General features: G+C 34.3%; 2 protein-coding genes across 3 annotated transcripts in view; one reads left to right on the top strand and one right to left on the bottom strand.

Moving 5' to 3' along the window:
- LOC138692222 (kinesin-like protein Klp61F) overlaps positions 1 to 5696 on the bottom strand; it is a 163657-nt gene extending 157961 nt beyond the window's left edge. For both annotated transcript variants that reach the window (XM_069815389.1, XM_069815474.1), the window contains exons 1-3: positions 5505 to 5696; positions 3272 to 3419; positions 1791 to 1943 (exon numbers count right to left, since the gene is read on the bottom strand). In XM_069815389.1, the coding sequence (XP_069671490.1) occupies positions 1791 to 1943; positions 3272 to 3419; positions 5505 to 5560 (357 nt within the window). In that variant the 5' untranslated portion in view covers positions 5561 to 5696. The remainder of the gene's footprint in view (positions 1 to 1790; positions 1944 to 3271; positions 3420 to 5504) is intronic.
- Positions 5697 to 8885: 3189 nt separating this feature from the next.
- Scsalpha1 (Succinyl-coenzyme A synthetase alpha subunit 1) overlaps positions 8886 to 25077 on the top strand; it is a 28487-nt gene continuing 12295 nt past the window's right edge. The window contains exons 1-3 of the mRNA XM_069815126.1: positions 8886 to 9020; positions 9529 to 9749; positions 11215 to 11436. Of these exons, the coding sequence (XP_069671227.1) occupies positions 8984 to 9020; positions 9529 to 9749; positions 11215 to 11436 (480 nt within the window). The 5' untranslated portion in view covers positions 8886 to 8983. The remainder of the gene's footprint in view (positions 9021 to 9528; positions 9750 to 11214; positions 11437 to 25077) is intronic.

Raw genomic sequence — 25077 nt, 5'->3', positions numbered from 1 at the left:
TGCAAGATAAGATTCATGCGCCGAACAGCTGGCTACATTAAATGGGATCGAAAGAAAAATGAAGATATCCTTCAAGAATTTAATGTGTCATCAATACTGGACTACATCTCCAGATATCAGTTAAACTGGAAGGAACACGTCTCAAGAATGGTTTCATCCAGAATCCCTAAGGCAATAATGAAGTATCGTCCAAATGGAAAACGGTCACTTGGTCGATCTATGACAAGATGGCAAGAAAATCGCTTTTTCAGGCCATAACAGTTTTTTTGGGACTAGTACTTGACAGGATGATTATGATGATTATGATGATGATGATGATGATGATGATGTTGCCAGTACTGGTCTCTAATAAGGTAGTGTAATGGCGGATTTTCACTTCCGAAATCACCAGAATGAACTGTACGCTAGTTTCACTGGGTTCTTTCACATGCCACACCAAGGGTGATGTATAAATTGACGAGCAGAAGTTCCGTTGCTAACAAGACACAGGCCTTCTAACAGAAAACTAATCAACTGTTCTCCCTGTTTTTAGCATATAAAACTACAGAGTGAACGAAAAGCTCACATACCCCTTCCTTCAACACAGACTTTAAATGATTTCACTTGCATTATGGATCCAAAATATCTGTATTCTTCAGGTCCATTTGCTCATTTTCCATACCATTTGTGGAGTCACAGCCATAAAGGCACTGCAGACAGCACTCTTCAACTTAGCATTTGACACACATCTTTTGCGGACATCCTGCTTTGATTCTTCAAAAAGAACTGAATCACACGGTGAGATGTAGGCTTTGTGGTGACCATGGCAAAGACAAAGGAAAGTTCTCGGATCCCTAACCAATCCACCTGTTTGACAAAAGCTCAGTAAGGTGCAGTCGCACACTCATGGCAAAATGAGCTGTTGAAGTCATACAATGTCAAATATGCCTTCCTTTTTTTTTTTTTAGTAGGTTATTTTATGACGCTTTATCAACATCTCAGGTTATTTAGCATCTGAATGAGATGAAGGTGATTATGCCGATGAAATGAGTCCAGGGACCAGCACCTAAAGTTACCCAGCAGTTACCCCGGAAAAAATCTCAACCAGATAACTCCCCCCGACTGGGAATCGAACCCGGGCTACCTGGTTTTGCAGCCAGACGCTCTAGCCGTTACTCCACAGGTGTGGACAATATGCCTTCCTTCTGGAGTTCAGGAAACAATATATACAAGTAAGAGGTACGGTTAGGTATACCCGTAACATGCCATGAAGGCACTTGGGGGGCATGGAGGTACAGCCCCATGCTTTCCATAATCTCGGCAACAGAATGAGGTGGTGTGGTCGGCACCACGCTCTGACGGCCTTTTACCCCAGGGAAAGACCCGGTACTCAATTTTATAGGAGGCTGAGTGAACATCGCGGCCATTATGAAAGTTTGGCAACGAGAAAAAATCCTGTCACCACCTGGAATCGAACCCCGGACCTTCCAGTCCGTAGCCAGCTGCTCTACCAACTGAGCTACCTGGCCACCTAATTCTAACCTACAGAGCGAGTCAATTTGCCTATTTTATAATAAAAATAGAAATACCTACAGAAAAAAACTCCTATTGAAAATATTTACCTACCTTTATTGCTTTTGTACAAGAAGAACCATTTTCTTTCTATTATAGAACATCTTAATAACACTTTCAGTAATTCGTTAATGCAATTTTTTTCATATTCTAGAATAATATATATAAGTAAAAGACATTTATATCCAGGAGTATACAAGTCTTAACATAGAACTACTCCAAAATTAAAATACACTTACATTATTCCAAGCAACTGAATCATTATTAGACCTCTCTCCCTCCATTGTGAAGGTCTTCCCTGTGCCTGTCTGCCCATAAGCAAACACTGTACAGTTGTACCCAGCAAGGACTTCTTTTATAATAGGGTGAACAACTGACATATATACATCAATCTGAAAGGAATGACGAAACAGTAAATATTTTTCCTCTATTCAATTAATCAAAGAAGAAAATCAGTACCATAAAGATAATACATAGGCCTACTCTCTCATTCATTTTCACTCACTTTGTAATAATTCTATTTCTTATCATAATGAGAAGGATCTTACTGTAAATAATCCCAAAAGGTATTTGCCTTAAATAGATATACGTAATTAATTCTACACAAACTTACATAGCTACCCATTCTGTATACAGCAAACAGGTTGTGGGTTATCCATGCATCATTCAAGTTTATTTTACTTAATTTTTGTCACGAAATTTTTAATACATGTGACCATTCCCGAAAGTATGCCTATATTTTCAGTATAAGACATATTGAAAACGTGTATTTTCGCGAAATTCTCTACTTTTGCAGATTACAATATTTTTGCTTTCATGCTTCGCATGAGAAAGTAAAAATGTAATTTGATTCAACTGCCCACTTAATATCTTTACATCATTTTGGGAAACACAGATTACGACTTCATATGATTGAACTTTAAATTATTTTAAATTTTTCATAATTATCTTGAAAAACCTGCACAATAAATCAGTGTTGGCCAAAAATTAGCCTATGTTCCTAATACTAACTATGCATAAATTTTTAATGTAAAATACGAAATAAAGAGTTCAAAATTCGGAAATTATGTAGGAATCTTAGGCTAATTAAATTTTTAACGTTTTCTTATGACTGACGTATTGTCAGCCTTTTTACACTCTAAGTACATACTGTTCTACAATCAGGAGATTAACTGTCAAAGGAATGTGCTTACTATTGCGTCATCTATTGGAGCGAAGTAGATAGATAATATTATCATTATAACATCAGTTTAAAAAATATGCGCTCTCCTGCATATGTTACTTCCTGTATGGAGGGATTAAAAGACCAGGAGATTAACCGTGATCTAATTTTGTAACTAGGATAGTATAAGTAAGTGTGTATCAGTGTTATCGTTTGTTTTGAGAGTTAGCCAATGGAGATGCATGTACCCACGTGTGTGACCTTATGACATCAACATTCATTCACAGCATTACCCGGCTGCATCTCATTCCTCTGAGACTTTCTCCTGGTTGGAGTATAATATATACCCTGGACTCCTATTCTGGGAAGATGGCAACCTGTCCGATGCTTACTACATAATTACTAATTACCCAACATTTTTTAAACATTTATTTACAAAAATCTGTCAACACAAGTTATATAAGCAGGAGTTTCAACATTCTAAAATATACTTTAGGTTCTTAATCATCTAGCAGCTTTATCTGCAGTAAAAGCGATACAATACAACACTATACTAACTTGTCTTGAATTTGGTCCAAATACGCGGTCGAATGCAAATGTTCTTGTAGTTCTATCAACAGATCGCTCCTTCACGACGACTTCTCGATTGTTTGCGCACTCAACTACACTCGAAGACTTCATACATATTTCTTGAGAGTTTAAAGGTCTGGAATAACAAAAAAAAAGCACCATGAATACAGATCATAATACAGCCCTCATCATGCAATTATGATCAGAAAAAAAACGTGAAAAAATTGTTATTAGAAGTAATAAAATCTAATCTCTTCACAATACTAGAACCAATGCCTATAACACACACAGAACAGATGGGTGAATAGGTAGGCCTATTCATATCACTGTTTGTGTTTGAAATGCTAGGTAATTCATCACCAACTCTTTTCAATGATTTTTAAAATGAATCGAGTGTGTTTTGATTGCTGAAAAGTAAATTTTGTATCCTCCAAACTTCAATACAATAAAATCTTTTGTTTAAAGCAAAGCTTCCTTAATTTAATGTTCATAGGCAATACATTTAACTTCAATTTGAAATAAAAATTACCCAGGTTAAACATAAAAAGGAATTTATAGTGATAGGCCCATTTGAATCAGTATTGTTTGGGAGACTCGTCCCAACCAATATTCCGAATCTCTTAACTCCATAAATTTTTCATTTTCAAGCAACGAGCATAAAACGTTTTGCAGAAACCAGAGCACAGGTTCTGCATTCCCTGCAATGTGACCTATTCCTAGTTTCTCCTACTTGAATCCCAAAAAAATGAACATTGTTTTTCCTTAAATTCAAATATTTAAACTTTCGTAATTGTGAAGATCCACTCCACTATCGATATTCGAACTTTTTTTTTTCTGAAAACCCACAATTTTTAAGTATCCCCTTTTTCAGAAGAACTTAGGAAAAAAAAATAACCAATGATCTAACCTAACATGACCAGACCTAACCTAAATTTCGACAGGCATCACTGCACCGAAGTATTTAGGTAAGAGATATGTGTTTGTCAAATTGCCTAAGTCAAAATTTAGGTTATAACCTAACCCCTGGTCATCTCGCAGCTCTTTTTTTAAGTTCTTTTGAAAAAGGAAATAAAAATTGAGCGTTTTCAGAAAAAAAATTCGAAAATCGAGGATTGAGTGGGTCTCTCATTGTAAAACAATGCACCTACTACACTTGCTAACATTATACTAACGTTTAGTTATCACGATTTTCAGGCAATTGATTACAACAATCAAACAAAACTAACCGAAATGTTCTCAGTACCACCATTCGGAAGGAGTTACAAAATATCCATTTAGTTGTACTAGAAATCTCAACTAGTTAGCTATAAATTAATTCATGTTAATAATTATGGAGTAGGCCTATGGATAGATCGGCGTCACCTGTGGGACTTACATGACTGCTTCAGGAATACTTTTCGGTTAGTGAACTAGCCTATTTATTATACGACCACTCAAGCATTAGTTTAATAATTTAATTAGGTATATGAGAAACAGCAGATATTTTATTAAATAGGTCTATAATTACAGCAGGTGATACGCGGGATTTCGGAGGAAACTGATGGGAGAATTTGTTATTGAATTGGCTTATGACTAGATGAGTGATAAAATTAGGATGAAACTAGCGCTGAGGTACTTAGTTACGGTGATTTCGGAAGTGAAAAATCGATTAATTTAAAGGGATTTTTTTTTTGTAGAGATACAGTTGATCGTATATGCAAGGCATAATGGCGTGTCCAAGCCTGCCAATCAATAATAAAAGCCTAAACTAACTAAACCTAACCTATCACAAATTCATATACGTGTAGTGTATAAGCAGAGTATGAAGGGAACTACCTCAGAGCTAGTTTAACCTTATTTTACTTGATAGCGAATATTGTGCAACTTCATTTGCTTTATTTTTATAATGCAGCTGTTAATGTATTGGGCAGATATAATGCCAGCGAATAAACTTTCATCTTACCCGTCGTCCGTGGGGACCGTGGATGATAGCTGTAAAAAACAGCTGGGAGGCATAAACAATAGCTAATTTGTTAAGCTACAACAAACGTACTTCTAAGTAGTATTTCTTCACAGAAAGGGGTTATTTATTCAGTAGGCCTATACTTCCCCATAACACAACATTCCTATAGACTTCACAAGTCCCTCTTTACATATGAAAATATTGAAATTAATTATTTTATCCTGGGTGTCTTTCGATGGAAAAAAATCATCAGTTCATGATTGACAATTTCCAACTCACCTTACTCTAACAAAGACCTGTATGTGCTGGTTCTTTTCTTGCTGTTTACTACACATCTTAATTTCCTTATTTTAACTAACCCTCTATATTTTAAAAATTAAAACGTTCACTAAAAGCTAAAATTACAAATTACATCAAAGAGTAAAATAAAATCACACACAGCCGTTACTCGCAAGCATTTCAAACATAAACCAATAATATAATTATATACGATCAACATTTCAACAGCCAATACAAATTCACTCGTCTACAACTGCCGTTTACGATTGGCTACAGTAGTAAATAGCCAGTTAATAGCGAATAAAATGCTAGGCTTATCTCTGACGTCATAGGTGCCTTCACAAATTACGAGTTTATGACTACGAAAATTGGGTGTTTACGACTGTACGATATTGGTTACATCAAAGAACATCATCAACAAAACCAGAGAAAACATACTCCGAGATAGTTTCTCACGTAGCCGCATAGCGCTAGATGAAGAAGCGAAACAAGACCTTATACAAGGCTCTTCGCTTAACCTAAGGCAACCAAAATTTTCAAGAAACATACCTATGGAGGTCTGGGAGAAACATCTAAGTTCAATTTTATTCTACATGCCCAGTCAACGTCATCTTATCACCCCTGGAAGACAGTTATGACGCCGAGGTATTCACGCTCGAAAAAATAGTAGAAACTATCCGAAGCATGTGGACCAGATAACATATTTAACGAACTGAAGGCTGCTCTTCTAGTGCTGAAGAACAATCATCCGCCTTCTGAAGAAGAGTGCAGAGTGCCAGACAGCTGGAAGAAGTCCACAATAAAAATGATGTATAAGGGCAAAAGCCATATAGCGGACCTCATTGCACACAGAGGAAGTGCACCGGAGTGCACATTCTTAAAGACTTTGACAACGCTAGTGTACAACTGTCTCACAAAATTCATAGATGACAAACTTTCAGACTCCCAATTTGATTTCAGGAGAGAGAGATTTACGATCCAAGCAGTCCAATGCCTTCAATAGGACATAGAAGAGGCACGACCTGGAGGGAAATTACATGTCACTTTTATCGACTACTGCAAGGCATTCGACACATCAACAGAAATGTAATACTTGAGAAACTACAGAAGATTACCGGTCCGAGTTACTACATACTCCCACTGATCAAGAACCTGCTAAGCAACAGCTGGATAGAGGTAAGTGATGGTATCGCCAGGTCGTGCCCAATTATGCAAACTATTGTAGTACTGCAAGGTAACCCTCTAAGACCGATGCTTTTCATTATCGCCACAGTGGATATTACAGAAGCAGCAGATTCAGAAAATGTCAAGCTTTTCATGTATGCTGATGACATGGCGCTAACATCAATCTCGGAGACAGATCTACAAATCGCCTTTAACCAGGTGATAAAATGGACAGAAAGAAATGAGCTGAGGCTAAATGAAGATAAGACGTCTCTATGTCCTTCAAAAAAAGGAGGTAAACGGGATACCTTCAGCATCGGAAATAGGCAGCTAACGTCAGTAACCAGTTTTAGATAGCTAGGAGTTACACTGCAGACACCGGGGAAACATATTCACGCTCCACGTAAATGAACGGCTGAACGCTGCTACAAAAGCAGTAAGTCAGTTCCTTCGGCACATCGCAAAGATCGGAGATTTTTTTTAAATTACGAGAATGGAATGGAGATCGGCCGCAATGATGCTGACGCGTGACATGAAGAAAAGGAAAAATCTCCAACTGTGACTTATGCGCAACAATTTTCGCTACGAATTTTTCCATGAAAAATTCCAGACTTTACCGGGTCTTCAACCCGGACCGCCAACGTGACAGGTAAGACTACATTATTGGAACCAACAATTTGTAGGTACGATAACTTTAATATCTACATTAAAATCGAAAGTATTGTACAGTATGGTGTACAATCTGAATCAACACACGTTTTAGCGGGGGTTCCTCAGGGCTCCATTTTGGGTCCTTTACTGTTTATAGTTATGTTAAATGATGTTGGGCAATTTGTAAACTGTAATTCTAAAGTTATTTTGTATGCAGATGATACAACTTTCCTAAATGTTAATAGGTCACTTGATATTCTTACAGAACAAACAGAAAGCACATTACATCAGTGTAAAGTTTGGTTTCATAAAAATGGTTTTTTATCAATGATGAAAAAACACAAATGCTGACATTTACTAAGAAAGATATTAGTGAGGGTAACCAAGAGGATATTAAACTGTTAGGTTTCCTCATAGATAGACATCTATCTTGGAAATCACATATTAGGTATGTATGCATTAAGTTATCTTCTGTAACCTATTTGTTAAAAAAAATTGATGAACATTGTTAGTTTTGAATATATTCGAAATGCATACTTTGTCTTTTCAAAGTGTATTCAGATATGGACTTATTTTGTGGGAAAATTCTAGTGATATTACAGACATTTTATTAATTAAAAATAAAGTTATTAGAATACTGACAGCTTCAAAAATTAGAACACACTGTAGACCTCTGTTCATACAGACAGGTATTCAGACCGTCATAAATCTGTACATATATGATGTTCTAGTGTTTATGAAAGAACATTTGCAAGATTTTAATATGAGAAGTGAGGTACACAATCATACAACGAGGAATAGGCAATTATTAGATTATCCACTTTGTAGACGTGTGACAAAAAAATACTATAAATTGATTGGAATCAAATTATTTAATAAGTTCCCTATAAACATTCAACTTCTTCCTGTTCAAAGTTATAAAACAAAATTGTACAGTTGGTTAATTAAAAACCCACTTTACTCAATAAATGAGTTCTTTGAAATTAACATACATTTTTAAACAATGCAGTTTTAAATGTTATGGTTGTTGTTTCTTAATTTTTTTTAATAATGAGATTTTAAATGAAACCTAGTGGTAAATCAATTTACATTTAAATTTTAATGTATTAATGAACAGAGCAAATGCACTACCTCATGTTGCATTTTTAAAGTTTATTATTAGCCTCCGTTTGTAGTATTCTTAATTAGTTATTAAACATAGAACAATTAGTATTTGATACTGTCTTTTATCTAGTAAATATAGTACTTTTAACTTTATATTATGTAATTTGATAAATATCTACATTGTTTTTATAATTAAATTTTTATTTTGCATATCTATGAAATGTATTGCAGTAAGATTGTAACATTTGACAATGTCTATAGTGAAGTTTTTCATTCAATGACAATAAAAATTATTATTATTATTATTATCATATCCCACCACCCTCAAATCCATTATATTAAAAAAATCACTGTCCACAACTGTAAGTGCTGAAAAATTTTTCTCTTTACGAACATATTCGTAATTGCCGCATTTTAACGCGCAGGAATCTTTTGAGTAGATTCCGCTCCAATGAACAAAGTTCGGTTCGGTCCGATCGCTACATGCCAATCTTGACACGAATATACGCGAGTATTGTCGACGAGAAACCGAGTGAGTTGCAGTCTGACCTTCCAATATAATGGCGGCGACAGTGAGGATATTTTTCAGATTGGGAGGTAAATGTAGAGAAAGATTCTGAGTTAACATTGTGAATGTTCTTGAAATCTGATTCCTGTTCATGATTGATGTGATATAATTCCATACTGATTATTGCCGTCGAAGTGGGGTCTTATTTGTAACATTTTACCACATATGCCGTAGCATTATCTTCCTACCTTCGTACCTACTAATACATTTTTATCATTTATGGTGTATATGTGTATGGTTTTTGTTACATAATGTCATATATTAAAAATCGGTTTTTTCGTACGTAAGTACATGGAGTTAGTCGTCTCAATGATAATGTAAACAGTGATGTGACCTTTGAAGCTAGGGCAAACTACCAAGTATTGGATCTACGTAAAAATTAATTTATTAATTTTTATGGCTCTCTAATATTAATCAAGTATTGAAGTTTTACAGGTTTCTCTTACAGTGATTGTTTAATATAGGTGTCTATACTCATTTGCACAGAAGTGTAAAGTCATTGTTTCATTACATTCCAACTAATTTTTTATTTTTCAGGTCATAAGTTGAATAATGTTCGAACAAATTACACCGCTACACGTCCTAATCTCAAGCTTTCACGTGAAACTAAAGTAATATGTCAAGGATTCACAGGTAAACAAGGAACGTTTCATAGTAAGCAAGCTATTGAGTATGGAACCAAAGTTGTGGGAGGAGTATCGCCGGGAAAAGGAGGAAAAACACATCTCAACTTACCAGTATTTAATACAGTTAAAGAGGTAAGTATGTAAAACCTGTGATCTCCCTGTAATAATTTTCAGGAATAAATTTTTAAATGTATTGAATACGTGACGGTAACATAACTTACGTCGTCCTTATAGTTCCGAATCCTGTTGTACAATATTTCATGTAATTAAAGAACGTAACACTCGCTATTACTAATATTTATTTGTCACTGTACTTGCCACAAACATCATATGTTCTGAAAGTTATCCGTTAAGTTAAGCTATATAATATATCCACCACATTCAGTAATTCGATGGTGTTTGTGTAAAGGAAGACAAATCATAAAAATTAGTTTTGAGTTAAATGAAAGTTAAACTCGCACCCTTACTGCAAATAATTTTCTACACAAAACACGTCAAATGCTAGTATTCTCTTGTTTTTTGTATATCCACTTGTAGAATTTAACTTGTTTATTCCCTAGGGAACAAAACTACATTTGCACAAAAAATGACAACTCTCTTTACCCGAACACCATCGAGTTATAGATTTGAGAAACCATTATATATTATTAATTTGCAAGGCTGACGATAGGTTTATTGCACAGGTGCCAACTAAAAAAAAGAAAGTTAACAGCTAGTGGAAACATGGTTTCACGAGTGAGTACCAATATGTCTGTGAATATACGTCTAATAAACTAACAGACTTGGTATTGTGGCATAATTTTAAACAATATACTACCCCTGGACCGATATCAATGATATTGTACAGTCTTAGAAAATAAGTCCCAGATGGAGGCAGTGCACATGATCAGACACACAACGAAACAAAACTAATTTTATTAGGTACCTCAAATAGTCCTCTTGTGACCCAGATCGCACGTTCTCTGATAATGAGCATTTCCTCCTTTCTGAGACTTACAAAATATCTGTGTGACAACTTTTTTCTAAGACTGTATTGTCCGTCCAAGTGGTTATGTCGCAGGGTCATCGAAACTGGGGAAATCACGTGACATGACATTTACTTGCTTAACTGGGACTTTTCTTTAAAATTATTTTAAACAATTGTGTAATATTAGTAGACGTCCAATTTCTAATAGCAAGTGTTTTCAGAAAATAGCTAAGACTGGCCTAGCCACAAGCCTTTACAGATGACAAGCATAAACAGGTGGGGAAAACTGGGATGCAACATAACCACTCAGACGAACAGTACTATACTATAAAACATTGTGGAACTATTGGAGTTATATAATATAAGAGTGGCATATGTCACCATCACAGATTTACATTTTTACCCAGAAATTTATAGCAGCCTATATTGAAGTTGAAGTTTCAGTTTTGTAATTTACTTACGACATTTCATAGTGATTACGTTCTTACGAGAAAAGTATTCAAGGTCTTGTTTGTTTAGTGTTCAAGAAGCATTTATACAGTTTTAATTTCGTGTTTGAATTTTTTACACTGTCTTTGTACTTGAAGAGATTATTTAATGATTATCAAAATGTATTTTCTTTCAATGCAGGCTAAAGATGCAACAGGAGCAGACGCCACTGTTATCTATGTGCCACCTCCTGGAGCAGCGAAAGCTATTATTGAAGCCATTGAAGCTGAAATGCCATTAATAGTGTGTATTACAGAAGGTGTTCCACAGCATGACATGGTGAAAGTGAAGCAGATGCTGCTACATCAGACCAAATCTCGCCTCGTAGGGCCTAATTGTCCAGGCGTGATTGCTCCTGAGCAGGTATATATTGCATTAACCATACGTATATGTGTTGTTTCTTTATCTCTGATCGAAATGAAGCTGAAGGAGGTATTCCCCAAAAGGCGAACTATAGTTCGAGCTTATGGATAAGACAGAAAAGGTAATTTCAAGAATATTTGAAGAGCTCACACAAAATTACAGGTAAGTTACATATTTTATACATTCATGCTGAAATTATTCGTTGAAGTTGGTTGAACTTCAAGTCAGACATAATAAAGGTACATTTGGCTTTCCTATAGCACGCAACACTAAAATGGTAATTACTTATGCCTACATTAACTACCTCGCATTTTTTAAGTTCTACTGTGTGTGAATCTGACAGGGTAAGTTAGTTTACAAAACATACTGGACTGACAAGTCAATATAAACAAATAAATGATGATAAAAGGAACCTTCATTTGACTGTCTCTTTATTATGAATCATTCAATAAGTGAATACTTATTACTTACTGGCTTGTAAGGAACCCGAAGGTTCATTGCCGCCCTCACATAAGCCCGCCATTGGTCCATATCATGAGCAAGATTAATCCAGTCTCTACCATCATATCCTACCTCCCTCAAATCCATTTTAATACTATCCTCCCATCTACGTCTCGGCCTCCCCAAGGTCTTTCGCCCTCCGGCCTCCCAACTAACACACTATATGCATTTCTGGATTCGCCCATACGTGCTACATGTCCTGCCCATCTAAACGTCTGGATTTTATGGTCCTAATTATGTCAGGTGAAGTATACAATGCGTGCAGCTCTCCTGTAACTTCATCCCTCTTAGTCCCAAATGTTTTCCTAAGAACCTTATTCTCAAACACCCTTAATCTCTGTTCCTCTCTCAAAGTGAGAGTCCAAGTTTTACAACCATACAGAACAACCGGTAATATAACTGTTTTGTAAATTCTAACTTTCAGATTTTTTGACAGAAGACTAGATGACAAAAGCTTCTCAACCGAATAATAACACGCATTTCCCATATTTATTCTGCGTTTAATTTCCTCCCGAGTGTCATTTATTCAATAAGTGAATAGCATGTAAAAACAAACAAGTAGTGGCTAAAGTACTTTCGCCAGATGATGATGATGATGATGCCGGATAAGGCGAAAGTAGGCCTACTTGTAGCCACTACTTGTTTTTACATGCTATTTATTGAATGATCCATAACAAATAAACAAATGAAGGTTCTTTTTATTGTCATTTGTTTGAGGGTAGGGTAGGTTAGGTTAGTTTAGGCTTTTGATATGCTTTGCATATATTAAGCGAAGTGAAATGTGCGTTTCGCGTACATTTTGAAGTGTTAAATAATCACTTTTAGGTTACCTATACTGATAAATTCTTTGCAATTTTTTGCTATTTTCTAATATGTTTTCATATCAACTGACGCACTAGACCTATACGAATTCTTCACATTTCAGACTACCTTCACGTCTGAAAATTAGACCATTTTTCCACTTTTCTTTGTCAAAAGAACTTTCAGTGTCGTGTGCTATGGAAAACTCATTTGCATTGATGTACTATAATAAAATATCAAGCAGAAAGGTAAGTAAATTATCACGCAATAGAATATAAAAAAGATCTGGTCATTTTAGTACATGTATAACATCACATAAACACAAAATAGGCTATAATATTCCAAACACGAAAATGGTGTAGCACTTAGATCATCGTACTTCATAACCTAAATACCATAACATAAACTAGTACAAAATTACAATATACCTACTTACTTACAAATGGCTTTTAAGGAACCCATAGGTTTTACAAATGGCTTTTAAGGAACCCATAGGTTCACTGCTGCCCTCACATAAGCCCCACCATTGGTCCCTATCCTATGCAAGATTAATCCACTCTCTATCATCATATCCCAACCCCCTTAAATCCATTTCAATATTAACATCCCATCTAGGTCTTTCTCCCTCTTGTCTCCCAACTAACACTCTATATGCATTTCTGGATTTGCCCATACGTGCTACATGCCCTGCCCATCTCAGACGTCCTAATTATGTCGGGTGAAGAATACAAAATTACAATATAGCATCTAAAAACCACACTCTCCACGTAAAAAAATACGTTTATCAATATTAAGTAAGTATTAAATTAATATAAAATATGAATATATCAATTTGCCATTGCCCCTGGTATCCTGTCCAATATCAGTCTTAGGAAGCTACAAATATTTTTTCATAAAAACAGTGTTAATTACATTACATTACAATTAGTTGATGTTCCCTCTCTTAAAGGTTACCACATCTTATCATATTGGGTTGACTTTTTCCTGTTGAAGTTAAGCACTGTGGTTTGGTGATACCGTTATTAGTGTTTGATTATGGCTGAGCTGTGGTATTTATGTGAGTGAAAATCTAAAAGATAAGGATTATAAAAGCAATCCCCACATGTAGTAGGAACTAAAAGACATTTTACTGTGCATTCAAATCTGGAACTGGACTTTCATTTTCTGAATTGCACACAAAAGTAAAACATCTGATTTAATTTAAAAATAGTACGGTTTATCCTCTGAAAAGGTGGAAAAATTGAGATACCTTGGAACAACAGTAACAAATATAAATGACACTCGAGAGGAAATTAAACTCAGAACAAATATGGGAAATGCTTGTTATTATTCGATTGAGCTTTTGTCATCCAGTCTACTTTCAAAACAACTGGAAGTTAGAATTTATAAAACAGTTATATTATCGGGAAGCTGAGAGGAATGAAGTCACAGGAGAATGGAGAAAGTTACACAACACAGAACTGCAAGCAATGTATTCTTCACCTAACATAATTGCAAACATTAAATCCAGACGTTTGAGATGGGCAGGGCATGTAGCATGTATGGATGAATCCTGAAATGCATAGTGTTAGTTGGAAGAGGGAGGATAATATTAAAATGAATTTGAGGGAGGTGGGATATGATGCTAGAGACTGGATTAATCTTGCTCAGGATAGGGACCGATGGTGGGCTTATAGTGAAAGCGGCAATGAAGATATAGATTCTTTAAAAGCCATTTAAGTAAGTATGGTTTAAATAAATACATACATAAATGACTTGGTAACTCAGTTGGCAAATTGCTGGTGGACTGTGGACCCGGGTTCAAATCATAAATCAAGGTTCCAGTTTTTTTTTTTTTTTTTTCCTGAAGTTTTCCCATTTATCTCCATCATTCCACCGTCACTCTCCATTTCATCATGATGTAGGTAATATCTACCCAAAATGGTGTAATGTGATGTATTGCGACTGACATATAGATGGCATCAGTGTGAGGTGGTGTAGTACATTGTTACCAGAACATTTAGGGACAGCTTATAATCCTTACAAAATGCTGCCTTGGCCTTAAATTATTAGACAAACTAACAATGTTTTTAACTGTTGATTATCAATAGGAAAGAGTAATTTTTAGTGCAATTTCGGTATTTATATGACTGTTAGTCCTTATAGAGAATTTATAAGTTTTTCAAAGAAAATTAAAAAATCTTACATTTTTAGTAATTAAAGTTGAAAATTAATGAGTGACTAATTGGTGCATGATTCTCAATTGTTGCTGGATGATGTCGGATATATTACTCTTTAAATTTATAAAGTCCAATTATTTGTAAAAAACTTTCTTTGTGAATGTCCTAGCAGTTTCTAAGGCTTGAAGTTTAAAAAAAATGGGGAAATTTTATTATTAGTCAGTTCATCTGTAACTACTAAACAGAGGCAGTTATAGCTATGAGGTCTGCACAGCTGCATCTCCCCTGCCACTGTAATCCCAAGAAACGCAGCCCCATTCTAGTAATTTAAACCAGGGCAGCATTTTATAAGAATTTTAAGGTGTCCGTAAACCTTCTGGCAACACTGTATGCTCTTAGAAGATTAAAGGGCACTCTAATGGGCCTTCATTGGACCTTGAGTCTACATGGCTAAATCGACAGATGGCACCACATAGCTCATTCACGATTTCTACAAATACGGCAGTCATTTGGACTCAAAAACCATTCCTACATAAAGGAGCGGTAAGGCACAATAAGCCCATTTGAGACTGCAGTACTAGCCTTCGGTTATCTCCTCCATACAAAGGGGAAAAAAATGCATGCTATTCATTATGCACAATTTCACATCAGATAGCTATTTGTATATATAGCACAGCTCGCACAGATCTGAAAGCCTGGCTGACGTCATTTGGAAAAGGGGAAAGAACTGAATGAAAAGGATAACAATTGCAGGCTAAATATATAATTGAAAATATTGACCTCTTACTTGAGTCAGAGTCCTCAAGCCCATTTCATCATTACAGTTGGAAATCACCACCATCGTCTAGTACTATTAATTTTTTTTTGTAGTACTATTAAGATTTTGACATGTATCATATTCTAGCTGTAAAGCGATGTATGAATACCATGGAATGTAAATAAATACAATATAATAATATAATACAAAGGCTGATCGAGTCTAAATTAAATCACATAAATTTACTTTGCAATTTTATTTTTTGTACTACTCTACATAGAACAAACTGGCAAATGAAATAATTTCCTTCATATGAGGGAGGAAAATATTTCTGTGAGAAATTAAGTATAGTATACAGGATTATTTCACTTTTTCAGTTCTATTTTAGTCAGAGTTTTGACCTTCGTGGTATCAGTGATGATGACGATGGTGGTGATGGTTATTTTACGATGCTTTATCAACAGCTTAGGTTATTTAGCGTCTGAATGAGATGAAGGTGATAATGCCGGTGAAATGAGTCTGGGGTCCAGCACCGAAAGTTACCCAGCATTTGTTCATCTTGGGTTGAGGGAAAACCCTGGAAAAAACCTCAACCAGGTAACTTGCCCCGACCGGGAATCTAACCTGGGTCACCTGGTTTCGCAGCCAGACGCGCTGACCGTTACTCCACAGGTGTGGACCTGATGATGATGAAATGGGCGGAGTGGCAGAGCTTGAGGACTCTGACTAGCAGCTCAAGTAAGAGGTCAATATTTTCAATTATATGTTTAGCCTGCAATTGTTATCCTTTTCATTCAGTTCTTTCCCCTTTTCCAAATGACGTCAACCAGGCTTTCAGATCTGTGCGAGCTGTACTATATATACGAATAGCTATCTGATGTGAAATTGTGTGTAATTAATAGCATGCATTTTTTTTTCCCTTCGTATTGAGGAGATAACCGAGGACTAGTACTCCAGTCTCAAATGGGCTTATTGTGCCTTACTGCTCTTTTATGTAGGAATGGTTTTTGAGTCCAAATGACTGCCTTATTTGTAGGTATCGTGAATGGGCTATGTGGTGCCATCTGTCGATTTAGCCATGTGGGCTCAAGGTCCAATAAAGTCCCATTAAGTGCTATTTGACCCCCTGAGAGCATACAGTGTTGCCAGAAAGTTTAGGGACACCTTACAATTCTTATAAAATGCTCCCCTGCCTTAAATTACTAGAATGGAGCTGCGTTTCTTGGGATTACAGTGGCAGGGGAGATGTAGCTGTGCAGATCTCATAGCTATAACTGCCTCTGTTTAGTAGTTACAGATGAACTTACTAATAATAAAATTTCCCCATTTTTTTTAAAACTTCCAAGCCTTAGAAACTGCTAGGACATTCACAAAGAAAATTTTTTACAAATTTAAAGAATAATATATCCTACATCATCGAGCAACAGTTGAGAATCATGCACCGATTAGTCACTCATTTATTTTCAACTTTAATTACTAAAAATGTAAGATTTTTTTATTTTGTTTTAAAAACTTATAAATTCTCTATAAGGACTAACAGTCATCATATAAATACCGAAATTGCACTAAAAATTAGTCTTTCCTATTGTTAATCAACAGTTAAAAACATTGTTAGTTTGTCTAATAATTTAAGGCCAGGGCAGCATTTTGTAAGAATTATAAGGTGTCCCTAAACTTTCTGGCAACACTGTACTACACCACCTCACACTGATGCCATCTGTATGTCGATCACAATACATCACACTTCACTATTTTGGATAGATATTACTGATATCATGATGAAATGGTGAGCGACTGTGGAATGATGGAGATAAATGGGAGAACTTCAGGAAAAAACCCTCTAGAACCTTGATTTATGATTTGAACCCGGGTCCACAGTCATCATAAACCAGCAGTTTGCCAACTGAGTTACCAAGTCATTTATTTATGCATTTATTTAAACCATGCTTACTTGATTGGCTTTTAAAGAATCTATATCTTCATTGCCGCTTTCACTATAAGCCCACCATCGGTCCCTATCCTGAGCAAGATTAATCCAGTCTCTAGCATCATATCCCACCTCCCTCAAATTAATTTTAATATTATCCTCTCTCTTTCAATTAACACTATGTATACATGCCCTGTCCATCTCAAACGTTTGGATTTAATGTTCGTAATTATGTTAGGTGAAGAATACATTGCTTGCAGTTCTGTGTTGTGTAACTTTCTCCATTTTCCTGTGACTTCATTCCTCTTGGCCCCAAATATTTTCCTAAGTACTTTATTCTCTAACACCCTTAACCTCTATTCCTCTTTTAAAGTTTCACAACCACACAGAACAACCGATAATATAACTTTTTATAAATTCTAACTTTCAGTTGTTTTGAAAGCAGACTGGATGACAAAAGCTTCTCAACCGAATAATAGCAGATATTTGCCATATTTATTCTGCATTTAATTTCCTCTCGAGTGTAATTTATATTTGTTACTGTTACTGCCAGGTATCTGAATTTTCCACCTTTTCAGAGGATAAACCATACTATTTTTAAATTAAATCAGATGTCTTACTTTTGTGTGCAATTCAGAAAATGAAAGTTCAGTTCCATAATTGAATGCATAGTAAAATAATTTCATATATTATATCTTCTGAATAATAGTTCAAGAAAATAAACTAAAAGTGATATTATTTACAACATGATGAAACGACCAAATTGTTGCAAGTTACAAAGCATGTGTCAACTTCGTGACACACTTCAAGATTTTTACAGGTCACAAAATTTAAGTGTTGTTCTCCAATGTGTTATGTTCTGTAACTTTTTTTCAGAGTCTTCTGATTAAAAGCATGAATATTCTTGTTCCTGCAGACTTTGTCAGTTTTTTTTACATTGCAAAAAAATTACTTCATTCTTATCCTTGCAACTGTTACTGCATTGGCTAACAGAATTTCTGTGTTATGTAGATGCTCTGCTAAACAGTTGTGTTCAATAAATACGTGGAATTTTTCCGATGCAACTTTCTATTCAGTTTATTTCGTTCAACTAATATTTTCTATCTTCTGATGTGATAAGCCTCCTGCAGTTCAGTGTAGAATCTTAATTGTCTTGTTCTGTCCTAAGGACATTATTCTCTTGTCTCTTTTTTGGGATGCATACCAGTATTGTTATTTATTTAGCACCATCAGAAGACACATGTAGCTTGAGTTATGGACGTTAGTAACATTGTATCTTAGCTCACAAAATGTCTCAAAGCTTTACAATAACAAACATAAGAAGACAATAACAGACATAAGAAGCAAAATAAAAATATTAGGGGAGAGCCGGATAGTATCGGACATCGGGTAATATCGGACAGTGCGTTTCTTTCATCTACAACCATATGGCAGTACCTGAATGACATGGTTAAGTTTCTCTATGCGACATCACAGAAACGTAACCATGTCAATCAGGTACTATCATCATGTGGTAGATGAAAGAAACTCACTGTCCGATATTACCCAATGTCCGATACTACCCGACTCTCCCCTAACTAGAATAAATAAGAAAATACATTTCCAGTCAGTTTCTTCACATGTAGGGCTGTATGGAAACGAACTTGCTGATAATCTTGCAAAGAAGGAAACCAAGATCATAAAGAAAAATAACAAGTTGCATTATTTAACCTCACTAAAAAGAATAGTCACAACATCACTGATCGAAAAAGTAAACAGCAACAGACTGAAATAGCATGGGATAAAATGTGGAAAAATATAGAAACATTAAGGATTGAAAATCAGACAAAAAGAAACAAAAAACAAGAAAAGGAGTAGCAGAAACTTTTCGACTCAAAACAAGGTCTAGCAAAACACTTACATTGATTCAAAATTCTGACGACTGCACCTTATGCAGACTACCAAACTTCATAATGGATTCGAACCATCTCAGTCAATGAACCACATTGAATAATGTAAACTAGATATGAACAGCACTGTATTGGGATTTATGCATTTAATGGTGAATGGTTTAAATACCATTCCTGAAAGATATTATTTTTCAGTTTTATCTGGGAGTACATGGATTAAAAATGGTAATTCGTTGGAGGTATTACACATATAATAATACACTTAACGAAGTGAGATGTTGTTATTTTGGAAAAAAAAAAAGAAAAAAAGATAGAGCTTCATAAATTGTAGAGTGTAATTATGAACCCGTATGATTAGAATGTAGTGGAGCTTCGAGTCTCTTTAATTACACAGCTATTCAAAACTGCTACAATTATGAAAGTACTATAATTGAATCATTTATACCCTGATAATAGTAGCAATTCATTCTGAAAATAAAACATAGCTTTGTAACTGCATAAATCATATGCAGTGCTTAAAAGTCGTAGCTGTCCTACTTAAAATCAAATTTTGTAACTGAACAAATCATATACTCTGCTTAAAATTGAACATTCTAACTGCATAATAATATGTTCTGTTTAAATTAAACCTTGTAACTGCATAAAAAATATACTTTGCTTAAAACTAACCTTGTAACTACGTAAATCATATGCTGTGCTTAAAATTAAGTCTTGCAATTTAATAAATTGTATGCTCCACTTAAAATTAAAGCTTTTCACTAAATGATATTCTCTCTTAAAATTAAAAACTTGGAACTGCATAAATTATATGTTATGCTTAAAATTAAACCCAACAATTGCTTAAATCACATGTCTTACTTTTAAACCCATTAAACTTTGTAAAGAATGCATAAATCATATTCCCTGCTTAAAATTAAACCTTGTAATTTCATAAATCATACGTTTTGCTTAAAATTATAAACTTTTTTCTGCATAAACCATATGCTCTGCTTAAAATTAAAACTTGCATTTGCATAAATCATAAGCTCTGCTTAAAATTAAAACTTTGTAACTGCATAAATTATATGTCCTGCTTAAAATTAAACCCCACAATTGCTTAAATCATATGCTTTGCTTAAAATTAAACTTGTTTCTGCATAAGCCATATGCTCTGCTTAAAATTAAACCTTACATTTGCCTAAATCATAAGCTCTGCTTAAAATGAACCTTGTAACTGCATAAATCATATGCTCTACTTAAAATTAACCTTTTAATTGTATAAATCACATTCTCTGCTTAAAATTAAACCTATTAAACTTTGTGAAAATACACAATTCATATGGCCTGCTTAAAATTAAACCTTTATAACTGCATAAACCACATGCTTTGCTTAAAATTAAACATTGTCACTGCATAATTCATATGCTCTGCTTAAAATTAAATATTTTGACAGAAAAATTCAGATCCTTCGCTCAGAATTAAATTTTTTGTGCAGTTTGTGAACAGAAAAGTGTTGCCCTCTTTCTCCATATATAGACGTGGACAAATTATTAACAAAATGGACGATTTTTATGATAATTCTGTTTACAAAATTTGACTTTTCAATTTAGACTACATATGACAATTTTGGATATTTCCATCATTACAGTAGACAGAAATATGCAAAAATGTCAACTGTAGTTTAAATTGAAGAGTCAAGTTTTGTAAAAATATATAATAAAAGTCTTCAATTTTGCTAATAATTTGTAAATTAGCATAATTGTCAACTGCATTGAAGAGTCAGATTTTGTAAAAATATAAAACAAAAATCTTCAGTTTTGCTTATAATTTCGAAATATCCAAAATGTCAACTGTAGTACAAATTGAAGAATCGAATTTTGTAAAAATATACAACAAAAACCTTCAGTTTTGCTAATAATTTGTAAATATGCAAAAATATCAACTGTAGTCCAAATTGAGGAGTTAAATTTTGAAAAATATACAATACAAATCTTCAATTTTGCTAATAATTTGGAAATACACAAAAATGTCAACTGTAGTCTAAATTGAAGAATCATATTTTGTAAAAATATATAATGAAAATCTTAAATTTTGCTAATAATTTGTCCACGTCTGTATGCAGAAAATAATTAACTTCATTAGTTGTTGTATAAGTGTTTGTAGTATCAGATAAGTAATTGTGCCATAGACCAAAAATTAACATTAATGACTGGGGAGGAGGAATTAATTATATTTACTATATTTAATTGTTTGAAAAAATTTAATTAGTTTGGTTTTTGGGTATTTTTATAAATATATTGTTTTTATTACTAGGATATCATTGAACTGCTACACATCATGAAGGCTAGTTGTGGCTAGCAGCTGGTATTGGATATACAGTTCTGTTGTGTGCTGTTAATATGGTTGAGGAAAGGTTTTGGATGCAACCACAAAGATATATATAGGTCTGTTAAGGGAGAGGACACAAAATCTCGTATGTTAAAACTATAGCCCATACTATATGCTCCATACTACAAATCATGTGATCAATTTATAGTGTCACGCACTCTAGTAAACGTGGTATTCGGAAATTGTGTTGGTGGAGCTCCTGTCACTGTTTCCATCGAGGAAATGGATACTTTAGCAATCTACCAATTAGTATAATTGACTATCATCTGCACCATGGTGCTGACTACGCCGTAGCTTACAACCAGAGTTGTTGTTGATTTAGGCTTCAATGGGATGACGACGTTAGGAAACCCCTTAATTGGCAGTTAAAAGTAAGTATTGTTCAAGGCTATAATTCTTCTCAGTTGGAACCACATTCCTTCTTCCATAACCTCAGTGCCAAATGCCTTATTGTAAGTGTGAGTTCAATTGGGTCAGCCCACATGACTAATAGATTGCCCAATTATGCAAGACTGACAAGTGTAGGAATTCCAGAGTGTCTTCAATTTATAATGCAGGAATGTGAGAGACAACAAAGCAACCAAGCTTGTGAATATTGTTACTGACTATGACTTAAGGATTAAAGATTTTCTGTGGAAGTTACTGTTTACTTTTATAAGTTACCCTTGTCCTTAAACATTCATGTAAGTAACAGGGGATATCAAAAGAAAATAACTGAAGATGAACATATTAAAGTATGGGGATGACTGTTACGACTAAAATTTATTGCTTCCTTCTCCACTTACCCTATATTGGACATGTGACAGTATACTGAAAAGCCACGAATATTTAATTTTTTGTAAATAAAATTATCAAATTTATAAAACTCAAGTAGTTCAAATATTGACTTCTTTTTCTGTCAGAGTTATTTAATAATCAGAATTGTCATTTTTTAAATAGTTTTGTTGTATAGAATTTTTTTTAGCAATATATGAACTATGATATAAAAGTGCAAAAATATTTTTGGTATGAACTTGTTCCAAAATAAAATGTCCTTTTTTTGTTTTTATCCTACATGTTGCCAATAAATATAATTATATGAAAGAATATGTTGTTGTGTTCTAATGCCAGGCGTTTAACAATAAAGTCATTTGACCTCTTGCACTCCAATATTTTTCAAAGATATTATCATGGTCAGCCACTGAAGCACAGATTTTGAGATGTTCTGAATCCATTTCTTGGTTCGAGTTGCACAATGGGCAGTTAGGGGACTGATATATTCCCACTCTATGCAGGTGTTTGGCCACACAATCATGGCCTGTTGCCAATCTAAATGCAGCTACAGACGATTTTCGTGGTAAATCGGGAATTAACTGTGGATTATGATGCAGAGAGTTCCATTTTTTCCCTTGAGATTGTGTTATCAAATTTTTTTTGTTGAAGTCTAAGTATGTAGATTTAATAAATCTTTTCACAGAGTAATACGTAGATTTAGTAACAGGTCTGTAAGTAGCAGTGCTGAAAGAATATATGGGAAACTTAATTCCTGAATTTTAGTTATATAATTCTTAACATTTGAGAGATTAAATAAATTCCCCATCTTGTATGGAAGATGACACATGTTAGAGAAGTCTAACATTTGCATTTTTAATATCGTAGTAATGTAAAATAAGTTTTATTATATTAATGTAAAACCTGGCTAGTGAATGAAGCAATGGCAAGCATGATACAAGCATTTATAAATCACGGTCTAATAAAAATATTTAAAATTACTGGCCTAATGTCTTAACTAATTCAGAAATGTAGAAGATGATACAACAAACACCTATACTAAATGAGATAGTAAAACACACTAGTGTACAACACACAGAGTTGAGCTTGGTTTTAGTGACCATGGTTAGTGCAACATATTGGCTACAGTGACAGTCAGTATGAAGTACAGTTTTATCTGTATTAAATTAATGTGATTTAGTACATTATGCAACGAGTCTATAATGGAGTAATTAAGACACGAGGATGTTTATGAAACGAGCGCAAGCGAGTTTCATAATTTTCATATGAGCAAGTTATAGGCAAGTTTCATACGACTTTTTATGCTCGACCATATTTCTAACTTGAAATTATTCATAAGTATTCATGTTATTGTTATGTGAGTGAGTGCAATAGCCTACATCATAAATTGTGAGATGTGCACAGACGCGAAAGTATTGATTTTTTCCGGGAAACGAATGTCGACGACCTTGATATAATCTAGAGAGTAAGATAAACATCAGTCTTGATATAACCTTGAAATTGAATTCAACATGGAAAAACGAGATGACAAATTGAATTTATTTGAATATTATTTAAAATTAACGCTAATTATTATAGTAACAACATAACCTTCTGTGACAGTATTGGATTTCCAGCCTCCATGACGTTTCGAGACTTGTCTTTCGATTGCATATCCGAGAATAATCGAACACCTGAACTTTAATGAATAGGTGTACTTTATTGACATGCATGAAAGGACTGCTACCAGGTGTATAATTACTACATTTCGGCATGGTCGAGCATAAAATTATTTTTACAACACATTTTAATAAGCAACTTGTTTATAGTGGCACTTAGCAACAGTGTAAATTCTCTAAGAATTCAGGTTCTACATACATTACATTAAACCGAGAATGTCATTGTGAGGAATTCGCAGGTAAAAGATTATGTTATTAGTGACATGTTGTTTTCAGTTATTTGAAAAAAACGTTTTATGGACCAAAAACTGGAATTTTAAGAAAAAATAGTGGAGTGTAGGGTAGGTCAAACTCTTTCTTCTGTCATGGCAAAAACCATTTACAAACACTAACAGGTCAAGTTGTGTTCCATATTGTAACTCCAAACATTCAGTTTGCAAGCAGACATTACATACAGGACAATGCAGTAAGGTGCAAAGAAAAGAAAAGTTGATGATGTTAAAAAAAAAAAAAGAGATCGAAAATGGTAGAAAGAAAGCTGAAATATGCCGTGAATTTTACTTGGTTGAAGAAAATGAGAATGATTTATGGACTATGACTGCAGTTTTGCAAAACTGAAGCAGAAAAAAGTATAATTCCTTCAACCTAAGTTGTTAATTTTGAGTATGTATTTTAATTACTGAACATTATAGAATTTACTATGTATTTAATGATTTTTTTACAGTCCAGTACAGTATTTTTTTTCGAATTAAAAAAAACAGCATAAAGTATTTTATAAAGTTTGCTGTAGGCCTATATGAAATTACAAAAT

Source organism: Periplaneta americana, chromosome 1 (genome assembly GCF_040183065.1).
Source record: "Periplaneta americana isolate PAMFEO1 chromosome 1, P.americana_PAMFEO1_priV1, whole genome shotgun sequence".
NCBI lineage: Eukaryota > Metazoa > Arthropoda > Insecta > Blattodea > Blattidae > Periplaneta > Periplaneta americana.
Note: the sequence above shows the minus strand (reverse complement) of the source record. Positions and strands in the feature narration are given on the sequence as shown.